The sequence below is a fragment of the Hakea prostrata genome, chromosome 8 (genome assembly GCF_041222555.1).
Source record: "Hakea prostrata isolate BN-2017 chromosome 8, UWA_Hpros_2, whole genome shotgun sequence".
NCBI lineage: Eukaryota > Viridiplantae > Streptophyta > Magnoliopsida > Proteales > Proteaceae > Hakea > Hakea prostrata.
Genome location: NC_142607.1, coordinates 15218115 through 15235433, shown reverse-complemented (window position 1 = coordinate 15235433; position 17319 = coordinate 15218115). Strand labels below are relative to the sequence as shown.

Below are 17319 nucleotides of genomic sequence, written 5' to 3'. Positions count from 1 at the left end.
GTTCGTATAAAGAAATATATGATGTAATAATCATATGATAAAGATACAGAGTCTTCTCCCTAGTTGATACAGTTTTATATGAAAACCTAACTACAACAATTGCTCCTTTTTTTTTTGGTTTGCCAACCCCAGTTTATAAATCGGTGTTCGACCCGCGTCACACACTTGGTTGTGGTGGGTGAGTCTCCGAGGGAATTTTTTGCATCCACAAGGATTCGATACCGAAACATTGCTTAAGCGGACCAAGGAATCAAAAGTCCCAAGTTTAATTGTACCTAGGCAAAGCCTTCCCCCATCCTCTCACCCTCACAGTTGGGTTGATACAGACCTGCCCATGATACAGAGATGAGAAGACAGGCTACCCACCTAAAGAGGATCTGGACTTTTGACTTTCAAATAAATAAGCTTTAAAAACAACTCTCAGAGCACCTTTCCAGTTGGCAATTTCATCTGAAAATGCATAAATTGAGTTTGGATCCTCTAGCCCTAACGAGTAGAAGTCTGCGTTTCTCTCATACTTAGCTGCCACATATTAAAATTCAGCTGTGGATTACCCTCCTAATGTGCGGTGAAATGGTGAAAAGGAGCACAAATTCATAGACCTCTACTGTGACGGATAGAGGATCCTGACCCGATAAAATGTGACTACTAAATGCAACGTCCCTGCTTGGCTGCTGATGAGTATGTGCATGCACAATTGCATGTTAATGGAATAAGAAATGAATAGCATGAAGAAAAAACGAATTGGTATTAAAATTTAAACATTTATAAATCGAAGCACTGAATTAATATACATTTTCAAAAAGTACCCATTTCCTTATCCCACCCATCAATGGCCACTCTAGAGGAATTTCTGTACCCCTCTTTCATTTTAACTGAAATAACTACATTTTGCATACATCAGATTGCTTACAAGGATCAAAGCAAGTTCCTGTAACACATGGAACTCGACTATTTTCAATGTGATCATGAGCTGTTGCAGGTGATAAATGAAGTACTAAAAGTGGTGACCAATATTGCTGCAAACAAATGAAAGGAAAAAACAAAAACTTAAAAGAATAATACTATCCTTTCATTTTTAAAAAAGAATGATATGATCCATCCGAGGATGAAATGAATACTCACTACAATATTACAAGAACATTAACTACCAACAGATATCCAAAAGGGGCAAAAATACATTAAAAACAAAAAAAAAACAAAATGTCTACGAACTCTAGTAAGCTGAATACTGTAAATGACCATCCAGCTTAGTTCATGGCTCACTAATCCAATACCTCTTCATCTTTTAAGAAGTCTCTTCAGTGACATCTGATAAAATCGGCAAGCTACCTTAATGAGTATCTTATGAGTACTTGAAACTGGAAAGGTTGGAAGACAGTTGAACGCTTTCCTTTAGCTGCTAAGGCATAGGCCCTATTTACTTCTGAAAGGATTCAGTTGATACTGACTACTAGTCCCAATCACTTGCAGATGACAGTTTACACTAATATCTATTATCATACAGCAGGCTCTCATTAGGTCAATCTTCTCGATGCACATGAGGAAGAGATTGAATCAAACCCAATAAACAATTTGGGCCTACATGATGCTGAAAAAAATCATCAGTAAGTTCATTGAGCATGTCAGCCAGGAATAACTTGGAGAGCAGTGAAGGGGGGAAAATATCCTGTTTTAATACATCCCCTTGAAGACAGGATTTGTACGGCAAATGCTAGCTCCATACTCCTCATATTCTGCTTTAGTATGGCAAGCCTACAGAGGAAAATTAGTTATAGCTTTATTCCCAGAAGTTGCAACAGTGTTGATGAAGCACAAATGCATTAAATATAACTCAACAGTGTTGATGAAGCACAAATGCATTAAATATAAGCTAGACCAGTCACACTGCTAGAAAGAGTTAAGGACAATGGTGGCAATGCTTTCTTATTCACCTGTCTTGATTGAAAATCATGTACCTCATTGCAAAGTAAGAAGCTACGACAGAACTTCAAGAGTCCATATAAAGTAAGACAGGCCTAAAGAGTATCCTATCCCTCACTAAGTAGAAAGGGAAGTGCCACGCCAACAGTATCCCAAGACCTAGACCAACAAGTATTTAACTACAACTGAGATGTGATGATTTCAATTTTATATTGCAAATGAAAAGTATAATTTCATTGCATTGCAGTAACCTCAGTGCACTAAAAACTGAACATTTGTGCGTGATCAGAATCCAGACTGTGATCATAAGGTAGATGATAGAATGAGTCAAAGCCGTCCTGGCTAACAAGACTCCGTTTGAATTTCAATTTTTCAAATTTGAATTTGAAATGTAATCTCCCATATGTAAAGAACTTCTTTTTCAGAGTCCATCCCATGGACAAACACCGTAATCTCTATGAACTCAATAGACGACCCACCAATGAAGATCACGGACTCAAGAATTGAAAAACAACAATAACTTTCTTGTTTTAGTAGAAACCTAATATAGAAGCATATATCTTGTTTTCTGATTGTACGAGTGCATACCGTATAAAATTCAGGTGTTGATGCCAGTACAGAGCCTCCAAACCAAACTGCAAACCTCTGTATCGGATGGCTGACTACATTAACTTCCACCGGTTGAGACTGCAGAAGAGAAATACAAGGTGACCCTTTTTCCTTTTGTGTTGATGGTACGGGTGGGGTTGGGGTTTGCAGAAGGGAAGGATCCCCATTGAGAAAATCAAAGAAATGCTTACTTTCAATTCTCCACCAAGCCGGGCATTAGATGCAAGAACCCGTGCATCCACAATCTTCTTCAGATCTCGCTGCAGTCTTCTATGGAAATCCTTGAACATGGTTGATCCCCCAGATAACACTATATTCTGTGCCAGATGATCACAAGATTAGAAGTTTTAAGGGGACAAGGCAAATAGAAACAGGAGACAACCTAATTATATTCTCTTTGATGGAAACTTCCACATGAGATGTAATGTAACTGAGTACATTCAAGATCATCGGAATATAAAAATAGCTAAAACCACCATATCAATAGTCTTACAAGAAGTTGTGCCATATATTAAATACAACCGCATTGCATGATAATAAATTAATAACATCTGAAGATTCTGAACTACCATCTAATTTCAGATGGTAAGATCTAATAAATGTACAGAAATAAAGGCTCATAAAAACATCCAAACTCAGCTGGATAAGGTGGATTTTTTGACCAAGCAAATCACTCTGGCTAACAGAAACTACCCATAAATACGTGACCAACAAATGTCAGTTTTGGTACATGTAAACTGTAATAAACCAGGAAAGAAGAAGAGCAGAAAACAGAGGACAAAGCAAGGACTGATAGTACGAGGACCCTCACTATTGTTGTGAGGATCTCCTACAGTCTGCTGCTTTATTTATAGAATCAATGTAAACTTACAGTTGATCTCAAAGATAGAAAGAAGAGTCAAAATGGACTCAAAAATCTCCCCAAAACCCAGCTCGAGATTAGCACAAGGTGCTAAATCTTGAGCCACATTTTCTCTCCCAAAATGGCATTCAACGGTGTACATTTCAATCCTGATAGAATTGTGCATAGTACCTTCCCATAAATTATTTTTAAGCTCTTTCATTCACCCAAAGGAAAAATTACAACAACGACGACAACAACTATCTTGGTTACTCCTCTTTATAACGGAAAACATTATGAAAAACAAAATGACAGCTATGGAGAGGATGTTCAAAGAAAACTACCCCCAGATAGGCTACAATTATAGATAATACTATGTAACGTTTTCCACACAAGGGAGGATAGTACTTAGGATGTGGAAGAAGACAATAACTGAAGCAATAATTTTCATTTGGACATCTGAGACCTAGAAAACAAAGAGCCACTCAACTAAATCCTGACTGAATGTTGTATACAAACCACTCATTAAGTCTAAACAAAATAACTAAAAGTCATGAAGTCCCATTAAGCAAATATTTTTTCTTTTCGGGATGAATGAAGAGTATCATTACCAAAACCCCAGAAACGGGAGAGAGAAAAGAATGTACAAGAAAGGAGAAAGAAGGAGGTGTTATAACCAACTAGCCAGTGGTACAAGAGAACCTAGACCCCAAGTAACAACAATCAGCTTGATTGGGTATCAAAAACTAGGGGATAGGGAAAGAGCCCTGAAGCCTAGCAGAAAAGTAAAAGCAAATGGCTTTCCAAGTAAAGTTTAAGGCTATGGAGTTGGAGGTCAATCCCCTATGGTTCCACTCCCATCAAATCGCTCTGAGGACAAACTTGCCAACCAGGTCACAGACCATTAAGCAAATTGTTCAGATGGTTGCTTTAAGTTGCTCCCATCACATGCCCTATTTTTTACATAATTACAAATTGATTAGTCAGCATAATAATTGTTTTTAGGTATTTGCCAGTTCAAATGTTGGTGTTCTTTCATCTACATGAATGTTTATTCGCAATGATGGAAGTAATAGGAAGACATTATGAATGTAGGTTAGTGGTTGGCTCACCCACCGTGGAATCTATAAATAACAGTTTTTTCTGCAGCTTCTGCCATGTGGTCATGTGAGGCCAAAGCTTTGTGGGCAGGTAGACACCAAATTCAGAGACTCACATGTCAAGACTCACCCTAGATAGGATTGGCAAGTGGTAAAATAAAATGTTCGAAAATCCAGGACTTCCAAGATGGTACACACAAATGCTTCGACTACATTGCAGGGTGTATGACTGAATTTGAAATTTGAAATTTAACACATGACCTATCTAGATTATTTTCCACATATCCAACAGTTGATTAGCGTATCACTCCCATGTGGCAGAACTATGAACAACTGTCCACAGTTTCTGCTGCAGGTGACCCATCATAAATCATTTGCCACAAAATAAATGAAATACTAGAATATATATTTCAAAAGAAAAGGCATATATTGTGTGTTCAATGCAAGTAATACCATTGATGCACAAGTCACAAGGAGGAAAGAGAACATCTTAACGGTTTTAGGCAAATTAAATGGCCAAAAAGTTTGCTCTTCAGGTGAAGCAGCCACATTGGCTTTGGGCAGATCAACCTACCCAAATGGAAGTTTTACTTACAAATAAATATGAGCTAAATCCTTGAAAAGATGGTGAACATTAACATCTGAGCGTAACCATCTTACCTTATAAAGGGACCTCCTTGTGTCAATTGGTGAAGATTGAATGCACTTGTCTATTATGGCGGGTAAAGGAGTTGCAAAATCATTGCTGTAAATCTCAGGATTAAAGAAAATCTGCATGAAATATTGGATATATTATCATCAAGAAGGCAGCAGAATAGACAGCTGCATAGAAAGACAAAACCACCACAAAGCACAAAAAGAAGACACGTCTTCACAATGATAGCCAACCCTTGTCACAGTCATATTTTTAGCAACCAAAAAAAAAAAGAAAGAAAAAAAAAGAGAAAGCAGAAGAGGTGATAAGGGGTCAGGGAGCTCAGAATTAATACAACTTATCATATTTCAAAAATGAAAAGTAAATAAACTACATAGGTTTATGATAAAACCCTAATAATATTTCCCAAAAATTCATATAAGAATGCAAGAAATAACAAGATAACATTGGTTTCTATGGCACCAGTCACCCCTCACACCTCACGGTGTTCCCTCAGCCTACGGCTGCCCACAAGACTCTTCAAAATATTCCCTCTCCCTCTCTTCTACCTCTATTTATCACCTCAACTAACCCTAACTAACCCTCATTCCACATGGCCTCATCCCTAGGGTAACCCTAACTAACCCTCGTTCCACATGGCCTCATCCCTAGGGTCCTAACACTACCGACCCCTCGAAAATCACCTTGTCCCCAAGGTGATGGAATTGTTGAAGTTTAGTCGTATGATGGTGCCGCATAACCGTAGTAATTCAATATCGTCCTCCCAGGCTGAATAACACACCCACTGCTCAAAATCAGACTTGGAGCGAAGTGCTTGGTCTGGAATTTTTTTTTTTTTTTTCGTCGTAATGGAGCATTGCATCTCCCCTTCAGTCGCTGCAGCCCCATCGTTGCCGCCTCCCTTTCCATTTTGCAGTCCAGAGGTTGAAGACGATGGATTTTCCTCTTCTTGGCTCGGTCGAACCGCTGGTTTGGTGAATCGTTGGTTTGAACTGAGCCTTGGGTTGAACCTTGGTCTGTTTGAGTTAATTGGGCCCAAATTAAAAATCAGAAGAAGTGGACTTTGGGGTAACAAAACGGGCCAGGCCCATGATAGATGTGTTAAATGGGTGGGGTCCAAATACAAACTATGGCTTATGATAAATGGGTGGGACGTTGGTTTGATGGGCTGGATTGGGTTGTGGGTCTTGAAAATGAAATGGATTAAGAAATATGGGTTAATAAAATGTGATGGGCTTGGGGTTAAAGAGATTGGTTGGGCCCAAGGAGGTTTCTTTGGGAACCAAGTGGCCCAATCTTTATATTTGGTTCGTTTGGGCCCTATGTGGGAGGATAAGTGTACTTGAGTTGGGCCCAATTTAGAAGAACCTAGGCTCTTAAGGGGTGAAACCAACCCACTGGGGTGAACCAAACCAACCCTAAAAACCCTCCAACTCCACCATCGTCTTCCCCAATTTTTGGGGATAGAAACTTCAGCCGCCATTTGCAGCTTTCCAACGAGTTTTGCTGGAGTACTTTGATCCTTCTTCTTCTTCGAATCATCAGCATGATCTCTCTCTTTCTCAACTTTGGGCTGGTAGGCATCGATACCTGAACTTCTCTCTCTCTTCTCTCTTCTCCATGCTCGGCGAGACACATCCCAACCGGCTGCAACTTCCACCGCTTTATCTATTGATTTTACAAAGTGGTTTTGCGATTCTTCCTCTCCAAGAACCAATACAGATTTGATAGGAGGATTCGTTGCAACCTTCCCGTTACCGAAATCGTTAACCAACACCTTCTTGATGTTTGTCCAAGTAAATTCCATCAAGTCCTTGCCATAGATCCAGTCGAGTGCTTCTCCTTCCAAATGTTGGATCGCCACTCCTAGCCACTGTTCTTCCTCGATTTGGTTCCCCCAGCAAAACAACATAATTTCTAGAATCCATCTCTGACTTTCTCCTTTGCCAGAAAATGAAGGCAATGCCATTACCTCCCTGGGATCGTGAATGCTCTGATGCCAATTGATAAAACCCTAATAATATTTCCCAAAAATTCATATAAGAATGCAAGAAATAACAAGATAACACTGGTTTCTATGGTGCCAATCACCCCTCACACCTCACAGTGTTCCCTCAGCCTACGGCTGCCCACAAGACTCTCCAAAATATTCCCTCTCCCTCTCTTCTACCTCTATTTATTACCTCAACTAACCCTAACTAACCCTCATTCCACATGGCCTCATCCCTAAGGTCCTAACAGTTTATCTTTCCATACTTCTACTCAATAGTTTACTTAAGAAACCCTTAAAATGATCGGATAATTTGTCCTTTCTGTAACTCTGTTTAGGAACTCAAAAGCCATATTCTCTTTTTGGACTTGCTCCTCATCCCAAATATTGACACAACGATGAAAATTGAGTTTTACTTCATTATAGAATAAAATCAGCAGTCTAAACTGGGGAAATTTATATAGTCACCCATCTTTTCCTTCGTGGCAATGAAATAATGGTACACCACCTTTTTGAGGAAAAGAATTGACGATCTGAGCTTTCTGTCACATTAAATAAAGTTTTTTTGGGAAATGTGCAGCCATATGCATTGTGGAAATGGTGAGTTCAAAGGTCAGAGAAATTCGGACATCTTCCACTTCAACTTTTGATTTTCCACAATTTAGAGTTGTCTCATACAGCTTAGAATTTTTCAATTGAATCATGTAGTAGACCCGTTAGACCTAGCGTTTCCAAAGCTGCACAAGTGACATGGCATTAAATATTACCATGATCTACATGCAAAGAAGCCTCGTAAAAAGAAACTGGGAAAAGCTACGATTTCTTGCTTTTCATTATCTAAATCATTATTTTATACATCCTTGCTTTTTGCATTAAATAAATCCAATCCTTCCATCTAGATTCCCTCTTGGAATTCCTAATGCTATTTCATCATAAACCCTACTTCTCAACTATAACCATACTTACTGAGAACTATGGAGCTCAAAGAAGCTATTAGCTCTCCTAATTAATCCTAGCCAAATTGCAATCTAAGGTTGCTTGGTGCCACATTTCGCTTTTTGTGGACTCATCTTGCAGTGGGACCCACAATTCTTTGTCATACATATGCAATAACCATTACACATCATGGTTTTACGACCTCAAGCTGGTTATGTGACCATCATGGTATAAGTGACACTGCAAGTACCCAACTAAAAGATTATAGAAACAATCAAAGTATCATGTGATATCACGACCCATCAGGTTAAAACATGGTTGCTTGGAAATTTTAAAATTTCCTAAATTTAGGAATTTCTCAACACAAAAACATATTTTACACATCTAAAAGACAAAAGAGGAGAGAAGGAAAATGCCAAAATAAAATGTATACCATCATTTCAGATAAAGAAGTAGTAGAAGAAATAGCAAAGCGAACCTCAGGGCCAAGAAAGCGTTCATAGCCAATGTCACATGAGTATGGGGCTCCTGTTTTAGGTTTAATACCTTTCCATTGCTTGATGTACTTCGATGGTTCCCGATCATGCTTATTGTACTCCTGAAACATGGAAGAATTCTGGATTATCACATGGATGCAGTACTTGTTCATGTCATATAAACCTCAAAGACTGCACAGAACATGAGGAGCTGTGAAGGTAGAAATGAATGATTTGTGTTGGAAAAATGAAACCGGAAAAGCATGTATGCTCCCATCAAATACCAGAAGACCTCACACTCTGGGAGTTGCTATAATAGAGTATAGGTTACCTTGACAATATCTGAAGAAGTATAGCAATACATTTCTTTCACCTTTCGAGCTACATCAAGTGAGTCCTCCGGGGGCACATGCTCTCCTCTTTCCTGTTTGAAAAAATGTTAAAAATGAGTGGTTAAGCAAAATTGTAGTAGTCATGCTGCTTTCATTATTTTTCGAAAGAGAAGAGCACAAATCTACTGATTTTGGAATAAAACTTTCCCATCAGTTTGTTTTAAGTGTTCATTCCGTCCACACTCTGAATTTGGTCGGGATTCCAGTTCTTCAATTTATGCCATATCAAGAATCAGAACCTAGTGCCTGACTATCACACTTGGGAGGACAAGCATCTGAAATTGGGAATGCTGAGCAGTGATTCTCGAGAGCAAGTTATAACGCCCAAAAACTGCAACTTCCTTGCAGATTCTCAGACAGAGAAATTTGGAATCCAGGACCTCAGGAATGCTGTACCTGCTCATCCTTCCAACTGACCGATCTTACATTTATAGATTTAGGAGATTCTCTACATTCCCCTTGATATTTTCTCTTTCTTTAGGAAATCTTTCTCCCTAATCCCCAGCACTGGTAAACCTTTTAAGACTGGGGAGGGAATCTGATGTAGATCCAGGGTTTTGAAAGCCAAATTAGATCACTTAGGGGCTAACCAAAGGGTTAAAGAACTCAAAACATAAGCAGAAGTGGCAAAACGGCAAGTATTGCTTCTTTTTCAGTAATGGTAATCGAGATGTCTAGGCCAGCTTACATGCAACTCAACTATTCCTCAGGTAGGAGCTTATATATTGAAAGGAAGGGAGAGAGAAACAAAGAAAAGCCTGGGGGTGGGAGGAGGGAAGAGATCTGAACTCATGTCCTCTTTTTTACGAGGTGTTGGTCTTTGTTAACTGAGCCAACCCCTAGGGTGTTTACAGTAAGGGAATTTTTTGTCAAAAGAACCTTACAAAGTAACAGTAAATGTTCAGATTGGATGGTGTATTTATCCAGCAAAGATTCTGTACCAGTACCACAGGGGGTACACAAGCAAAAATGCAAAAGTTTTGCATCTAATCTGCCTTCCACTATACCTCAGGGAGCCCAGATGAAAAGGGAAAAAAATGAAAAACCTATGAGAATAACACGTGACAGTTTTGAACTTATCCAGGTACTCGTTTCGGTACTAGTAACATATCCTCTCGATAGAAGTAAGATAAGCATGTTCTTGTTATGCAGATATCATTGGATGTGTCATCAACCACAACCGTCACATCTAACAGTGACAAGTTCCTTTCAATAGGAGGAGGTAATATGAATAAGACTAGGTAATACAAATCTAGAAGTTATGTACACACACACACAAAAGAACAAGATAAATCAAGTCAAATACACAGAAGTTGGAAGGCATAAACCAAGCATTACCCGCATAAGCTGCTGAATAAAGAGAGTGACATCTTTCCCAGAAATAGGAATAGATTTGATGCTGCCACCAATAACATAACCATCTGCAACAGGTACAACGTGAGTGGCCCCATCTCCAACATCCACGACCACACCTGTCATTTCACACTGTGGGAAGGTATACGTAAATGTAGAATGCAATGAATCAACAAAGATAGTAGATTGAATAGAAGCAACAAAATCAAGAATAGAGGAAAATGGGATACCACAGCATTTTTATTTTTTTTTTTTGGGGGGGGGGGGGGGAGAAGAGAAGATTATATATAGGTCACCAAGACATTTGAGAACCAAGAACCTGGAATGATGCTGCACCACTATGCTGGTGGCACAATCAGAAATTATTAGATCCCAGTTTTTGAATCCCTCCACAGAAACAGGAATCAAGAGCCAAAATCACCCAAGCTAATGCAATTTATAAATTCAAGCCTCATTCCCAAGCAGAAGTTTGAAATTACCATCTTTGCCAAGAAGTAAACTTCAGGCAAAAGAAAAGGGGGGGGGGGGCCGCATGAAAATCTTTCAAATTGTTCTTGTGGAGCTTAAAGGAACCATTAGGACATAAGGAAGGTTTAAGAGAAAAAAAAGGCAAAAATTTACAGCCAGCAGCAGCAGAGGCATGAAGCAACTGAGCTTCTCTATAAGCCTTCACAGTCACAAGAGAGAAAAGAAGATCCCATCCAGGGTTTCCTTAATACATACAGGTATGGAAAAAGTTTTCCAAAATACACCCATCAAGGTTCATAATGCTTCCCAACACCCCCCCCCCCCCCAAAACCAAAAAAATATGTATATGAAATCAATAATACCTCTTACCCAATACCATCTACACCACATCCAAACCCCTCCGTCAAGAGAGACTGAGGATGAAGGAAAACCACCTAGTATTAGTTGATTTTGTGTGGCTCTAACATGGGGACCCTAATGGTTTAATAAGCCACATTTCCTAATTTCCATCTACAATCAGGCTATCAGAGAGAAAGGGACCATCATAAAATCCTCCATCAAACAACTATATAATGTGGAGGCGTGTTATTGCACCTTTCTTTTTTTTAAGGTTGATGATCCCAAATTGAAGTAAATAATTTCTAAGATATTACTGCATCTATACCCAATTTTCAACTAATTGTCAAAAATCTGTATAGGAAGATGCTTCAGATTACATGTCTTCAGATTACTAGAAAGCTCTACTCCCATGGTCACAAGGAACATAGAAATCTGGAATTGCAACCAAATGGGCGATTTAGTTAACTTAGTATAAAGCACCCCTGCTCTTCTACTGTTGCGGCGCAAATCCTACGATGCAGTAACATCAGGAGTATAAATCATATCTGCTTATTAAGTTTGTCACAACAAATACCTCCTTTCTCCCAGCAGGAATAGTCAAGACTCTACCTGGTGCACACGGCTCTCACATTCAGCAGGGTCTGGAGATGGTTAAATGGCCTTATGGTCATTACACCTGTTCCCAGAGAGGCAGTTTCAAGGACACAAACCCATGACCAAAGTGTTTTAGAATATGAGCAATTGACCAACAACCCAAGCAAACATGCTCCAACCTTAAAATAACTAACAAAAAGGATAATGGTGTTATGAATTGACTTTATTGTTCATTTGTACTAATGTAATGTTTTGAGTATCGCCAATTTAGGCAGAGTTAGTTTTGAGTTGTTTTAATATGTTTTTAGATGTCTAAATTGAATCCAGGTATTCTAACTTTTCTTCAGGTAGATTACATGAGGTCAGAAGTAGCACATTTTGCATAATTTGGTATTGCATGACATATGGAAGTAGAAGCACTGATTAGCATCTACCTGTAGTAGCATTCCAATATTTCTGTCATAATTAGATATATGCAGTCATTGTACTTCAATTTATGATGATTAACAGAATACTGTATTCTTGCTCTGAATTATGCTTCTTTGCTTTAAACTTTAAATGCTGTGACAAACTTCTTAGTGTGATTCTAATAAGTAGCAACACAAAATATGATTGTCAATGTCTATTCTTCTGTTTGTCTCTCTTTTTATCTCATTTCCATGTCTCTCTTTTTATCTCATTTCCATGCATCCTCAATCACACACTGATCAAGCTTCAGGTCATCATTTAGCTGTACTACATCCTCATTTCACTGAGGCATAAAATGAGGTCCGGTGGTGTTCAGCTTCTAGCAGGGAAGGAAGAAATGCCAAGTTATCATGTCAACAATAAAAATGATAACTCAGCCTTATCCAACTAAACGGGTAGGCTATGTAGATCCCTGCCCACCAAAATAGTCCATTCAAGGTCATACTTGATATAAAGCCTATGCCATGCATGTCTTTTATCCCCACTTCACCCAACGTAATTCTAGGTCAGCCTCTAGCTCTTTGTTACTTGAAATGAGATCAAATACTCATCCGTAATTGAGCATCCAAAGGCCTTTGTTGAATATGGTCGCGCCACCTCAAACAAAATTCTCGTAGCTTATCATGTACTAGAGCTACTTCCAAACCAGCTATGATATGAACATTCCCCAATTTATCCTTAATAGTTTTGCCACTCATCAATCTCAACATCTTCATTTATGATGCACTGAGTTTATCTATGCAATGCTTTTGGACTACCGAACATTCTATACCATACCCAATAGCCGATCGGATGACTACTATATAAAATTATCCTCAAGATTCTTAAGGAATATGTTGATCACACATAACTCTGGAGGCACCTCTTCACTTCATCCACCTTGTTTTGATTCTTTGTGCATCATTGTCTCCCTATTTCACCTTCTTTATTTATGAATGAGCTAAGATAACTAATATAATCACTTGCAGAATCTCTCCCATATTAAGTTTCACCACTTTGCCATCTGTCCTAGTGTAACTAAAGTTACTCACCAAATACCTCATCCTCATTCTACTTAGCTTAAAACCTTTTAAATCCAAGGTTAATAATCTCCATAACTCTAGCTTGGGGTGTTACTATGTTAATCCCTGCTTTTATCTCATCTACTAAAAGAAAAATCTATTCAGCAAAAAGCATACACCAAGGAACCTCATCTTGAATGTCCTCAGTTAAATTATGCATAACAACTGTAAGCAAAAAAGGGCTTAGGCCTACACTATGGAACCTCTTCTTTTTTCTGTCATCAATACAGGTCTCTATGAGCAATTACAATCCAGTATTCATCACACACATTAGCAAAGAAATTTCCTACAATAGATCAAGAAAATTGGGTCCAGAAACCTACTCAGTAGGTTTGCTTCCAAATGGAGCCTAAAAAGTGAATCAACAGTTAAAACCAGTCCTACGAATACCAAATCATCAAAATCTATGAGAGCAACTAGACTGGCCTCCCTTTTCATTTCTCGAACAAACCAAAAAGATCTCTATATTCAACATCCGGGACATTTTGGAGATTTAGGTCATGGCTTTTAAGTTTGCATTTTTAATTTTTTTTTTACTTTTGTCAGTCTGATTATAAGTTAGGGCGCCTATTTTTAGTAATAAACAAGCTAGGACAAATACTCCCACCCACAAGCCATGGGAGGGACCATACACTAAGACTCTTACATCTGAAAACATCACGAAATTAAGATGGAACATTCCAGGGATCATCAAGTAAAGAAATAAAATCATGAAAACCAATCCTAGAATAAGTTCCCAGTACTCTGATTTGAGTGAACCAGAAGCACTCTAATCGCATGGCTTGGACTGAACCCCAAATTGGTTCACCTGAACTACCTGTTCGAAGTGGAACCAAAGACCCTTTGTTGGACTTGGCCTAGCTCCTATAGTATTTGTGATGATGCCTTTGATCTACATCAGAAATAGCAAAAGAAATGAAGAATGTTTTGAACATGAATATCTTCTATAAGCTCTTGGATTTTGTGTGTGCCCTTCATACCTAGGAGCTCCTTCCAAATCCTACTCTTTACCAGGTGGCATAAAGTTTTGAAAAATAGATTCAACGGTTTCTAGTACTTTTGCTCTTATTGGTTTATCCTTAGCAGCTTGAAGTTTTAACAATTGCTCCACTACTTTAGCCTCAAGGAGATCAATAAAATTCCTTCACTTACTCACAAAGACTAATAAAAGTTACCATCAAAGGAGAAGTTAACTAAACCTGAGAAACTAAAACCCATTACTCTGCCAAGAAGTTGACAAACCTACATTACATGCCTAATTAAGGCCTAATATGATGAATTTGCATGAGAAAACCAAGAGATGTATTTTTCCAGCAAACCAATGAGAACATAGACCATTTCCCATTCTACTCTGTGATAAGCTTAAGGGAGTTTGTATAAGATTATCAGTTAGCAGTAGACACCATAATTTGATCTTTGGAACAGTTTACAACTTGAATTGTTCTCAATTCCTGACACATAATTCAATGGTTCGACTGGTGTTACCATAAACTTTAATCCTCCAGATATAACTTTGACACTCCCACAAATACAAACACGGGAGAACTCCTCTCCCACGCAACAAGAGAGTTTTTGGCCAATTTTTTTTCTTCTCTTGAACGGCAATCTTTTAATGCAGTTACATTCAACCATCACATTATTCAGCCCAATCATTTTTAGGAAAATTGAAACGTACGAGCTCTCAACCTCGGCAGAAGAAAATGAAAAGGCAAAAATTCCAAAATGGAGAACCAAAGCTACCAACCTTTGAAGTTGTGTATCCAGCGGCAAGTGCAAGCACTGGCTGCACCGCAATATAAAGACCCGGGACATTAAAGGTCTCAAACATAATCTCGCCGGTGTACTCTCGACTCTCTGGAGCAGTGAGAGGAGACTCAGTAAGTAGGAAATAATGATCCTCCGGGTCACAACGCAAGTAATTGAAGATACACTGTTGCCAGAAACGCTCCATGGCATCCCAATCCTCCACCTGACCGTGACAAATCGGGTAATGAAGATTGTAAGTAGAACTTGATCGAGATCGAGCAGTCGCTTCGTCCCCAATGAAGTAATCAAGATCAGCCATCACGCCCGCGCTGTGCTGCGCAAGCCAATTACTACCCTTTACAGAACTCCTCGATTGGTTCGCAAATGATTCATTAACGGCAACCACGGTGGGAATGGTGAAACACGGTTCAACGTTACCGGCAAATCCCATCTTTGTATAGCTGAATTGCAGAAACGAAAAGTATAAGAAGAAGAAGAAAAAAAGAACAAAATTAAGAAAAGTAGGGGGTTTCTGTGGAAGAATAGCGTACCCAGTGCCGTTATCAATGACAACAGCGGGACGAGATGCGGCGGCGTCCATTAGAGCGGCAAATGAGAGAGGTGGATCTGCAACTGAGATCCAAGTAGGGTTTAAGAAGACATGCTACCATCGTATTAATCGATTCGATAAATGGCAAGAAGAAGATCTCAACGTCGATACCAAGCGAATGCGGCGAGTCAAAGCACACCCTCGTAGCTTCAATTGGATTGTTCCTTCGTCCATTTCAACAACGCACGTATGATTTGCAGACGAACATCATCACTGTGGCTACGAATTACGATTCCTTCCTTAGCGAAGTATCGAAAATTAACAAAGCTCTCTCTCTCTCTCTTCTCTCTCTCTCTTTCTCTCTCCTCTTGACTAGAGAAAAAGCTTGTTAGTGAAGAAGGTTTATTTCTTTCTTTGCGTCATGCGTGGGTGGGTTAATGGCTGGGCAGTGAGCTGTAGTGCCGTGATCGTTACTGTAAAAAATTATATTTTAATAACCGATCAGTAATAATTTGATATCATTGTAAACAACGGTCGGTGCTCCCGGTGAACAGCACGTCGGCGCGGCACGTTGTGGATGCAGACGATAACGGGTCTCCTGACCCATACAATCTACAAACGCAACCCCGAGGGGTGGCTCAGTTGGCTCAGAGTTCGAATTCTCTCGGGGCCAGGGGCGAAGCCTCGCCTATATTAATTATATTAAAAATACAGCCTCGCCTATATTAATTATATAAAAAACGCTTTGAGAATGTAATCGTGGTGCGCGCAAGCTGGCCCGGATGAACCTCATTCCAAAAAAAAAATAATCTACAACCGCGGGTAGTTTCACTTTCACATCTGTGATATGTGCCAAAAGCGATATATAACACCATTGGCTTTTCTTTTTCTTGTCTTCCAAACGTCACCTTCTTTGTTTTCTTTTCTCCTTCCCCCTTCTAACCGTTATTAAATAATAATATCACATATGCATTTTCTTCCTTCTTTCTTCCTTCTTCTTATTCTTACGTGCACCTCAATTATATCTTTGGAGAATTTTTATATAATTAATATAGACATAAATCACCTCTGGCCTCAAAGAGATTAGAACTTTGACCTCTTATATGGAAGCATTTGTCTTTTTCCATTAAACCAACCCTCGGGATTAGATTACATATATATTTTTTTATACATAGTGGATTACACATACATAGGTCCTCTAGTAGGAGATTAAAGATTTTCCTGCTTATATTTCTACACATCGCTTAGGTAAATGAAGGAAGATTTGTGATTTGAAGTGGCCAAAACATGTATTTTGGGTTTCTAATGTGAAAGTGATAAGTTTGAGAATCATATCAATTGGCCATCTTTTTTTGCCTAGGCAAGGGTAATAGCTCAAACACTTCAGTATTATCGCGCTAGATTTGTTTTTTTGTTTGTTTGTGAGATTGTTATTAGGTTGTTGGAATATCTCTATAGCAGGGGCATTTATGTCATTCTATTTTATAAGAGATATGTGTTATGTTTAACGTGTCTTGATGGACATTTTAGTCTTTTCATTTGCTGTAATTATAAACCCCCAAATGAGGGTTTAGGGTTTCATATTCGTGACTCTCTACTGCCTCTAGTTTGAGGCTCTTGTGGTGGATTTATCAGTTGTTTGAAGGCTTCTTAGCTTTTGGCTGGCCTTCTAGTGCTAGTTGACTCATAGGTGGCATATGAATCAAGTGAGATCATTTCATGGCTGTTGTTCTTGCTATGCCATGAGTTATTTTTGTATCTCTTGGGAGTTTCATTTCTAAGTTGTTGTATTAATTATTGAGAGTTTATTTTGTATCC

The 17319-nt window shown here is 38.9% G+C and overlaps 1 protein-coding gene across 2 annotated transcripts; it reads right to left on the bottom strand.

The window, feature by feature from the left end:
• Nucleotides 1–843: 843 nt before the first annotated feature.
• DIS1 (Actin-like ATPase superfamily protein) lies at nt 844–15933 on the bottom strand. 2 transcript variants are annotated; one of them, XM_089165064.1, is made up of 10 exons: nt 15673–15933; nt 15503–15584; nt 14950–15412; nt 10261–10407; nt 8862–8954; nt 8533–8652; nt 5134–5244; nt 2724–2849; nt 2512–2610; nt 844–1755 (listed from the first exon to the last, which is right to left on the bottom strand). In XM_089165064.1, exons 2-10 carry the CDS (start codon nt 15550–15552, stop codon nt 1675–1677), a joined length of 1290 nt encoding a protein of 429 aa, XP_089021190.1. In that variant the 5' UTR covers nt 15553–15584; nt 15673–15933; the 3' UTR covers nt 844–1674. The 2 variants fall into 2 exon arrangements, with proteins under 2 accessions (XP_089021190.1, XP_089021189.1); XM_089165063.1 differs by having other exon boundaries at nt 15503–15933.
• Between the last annotated feature and the right edge of the window lie 1386 nt (nt 15934–17319).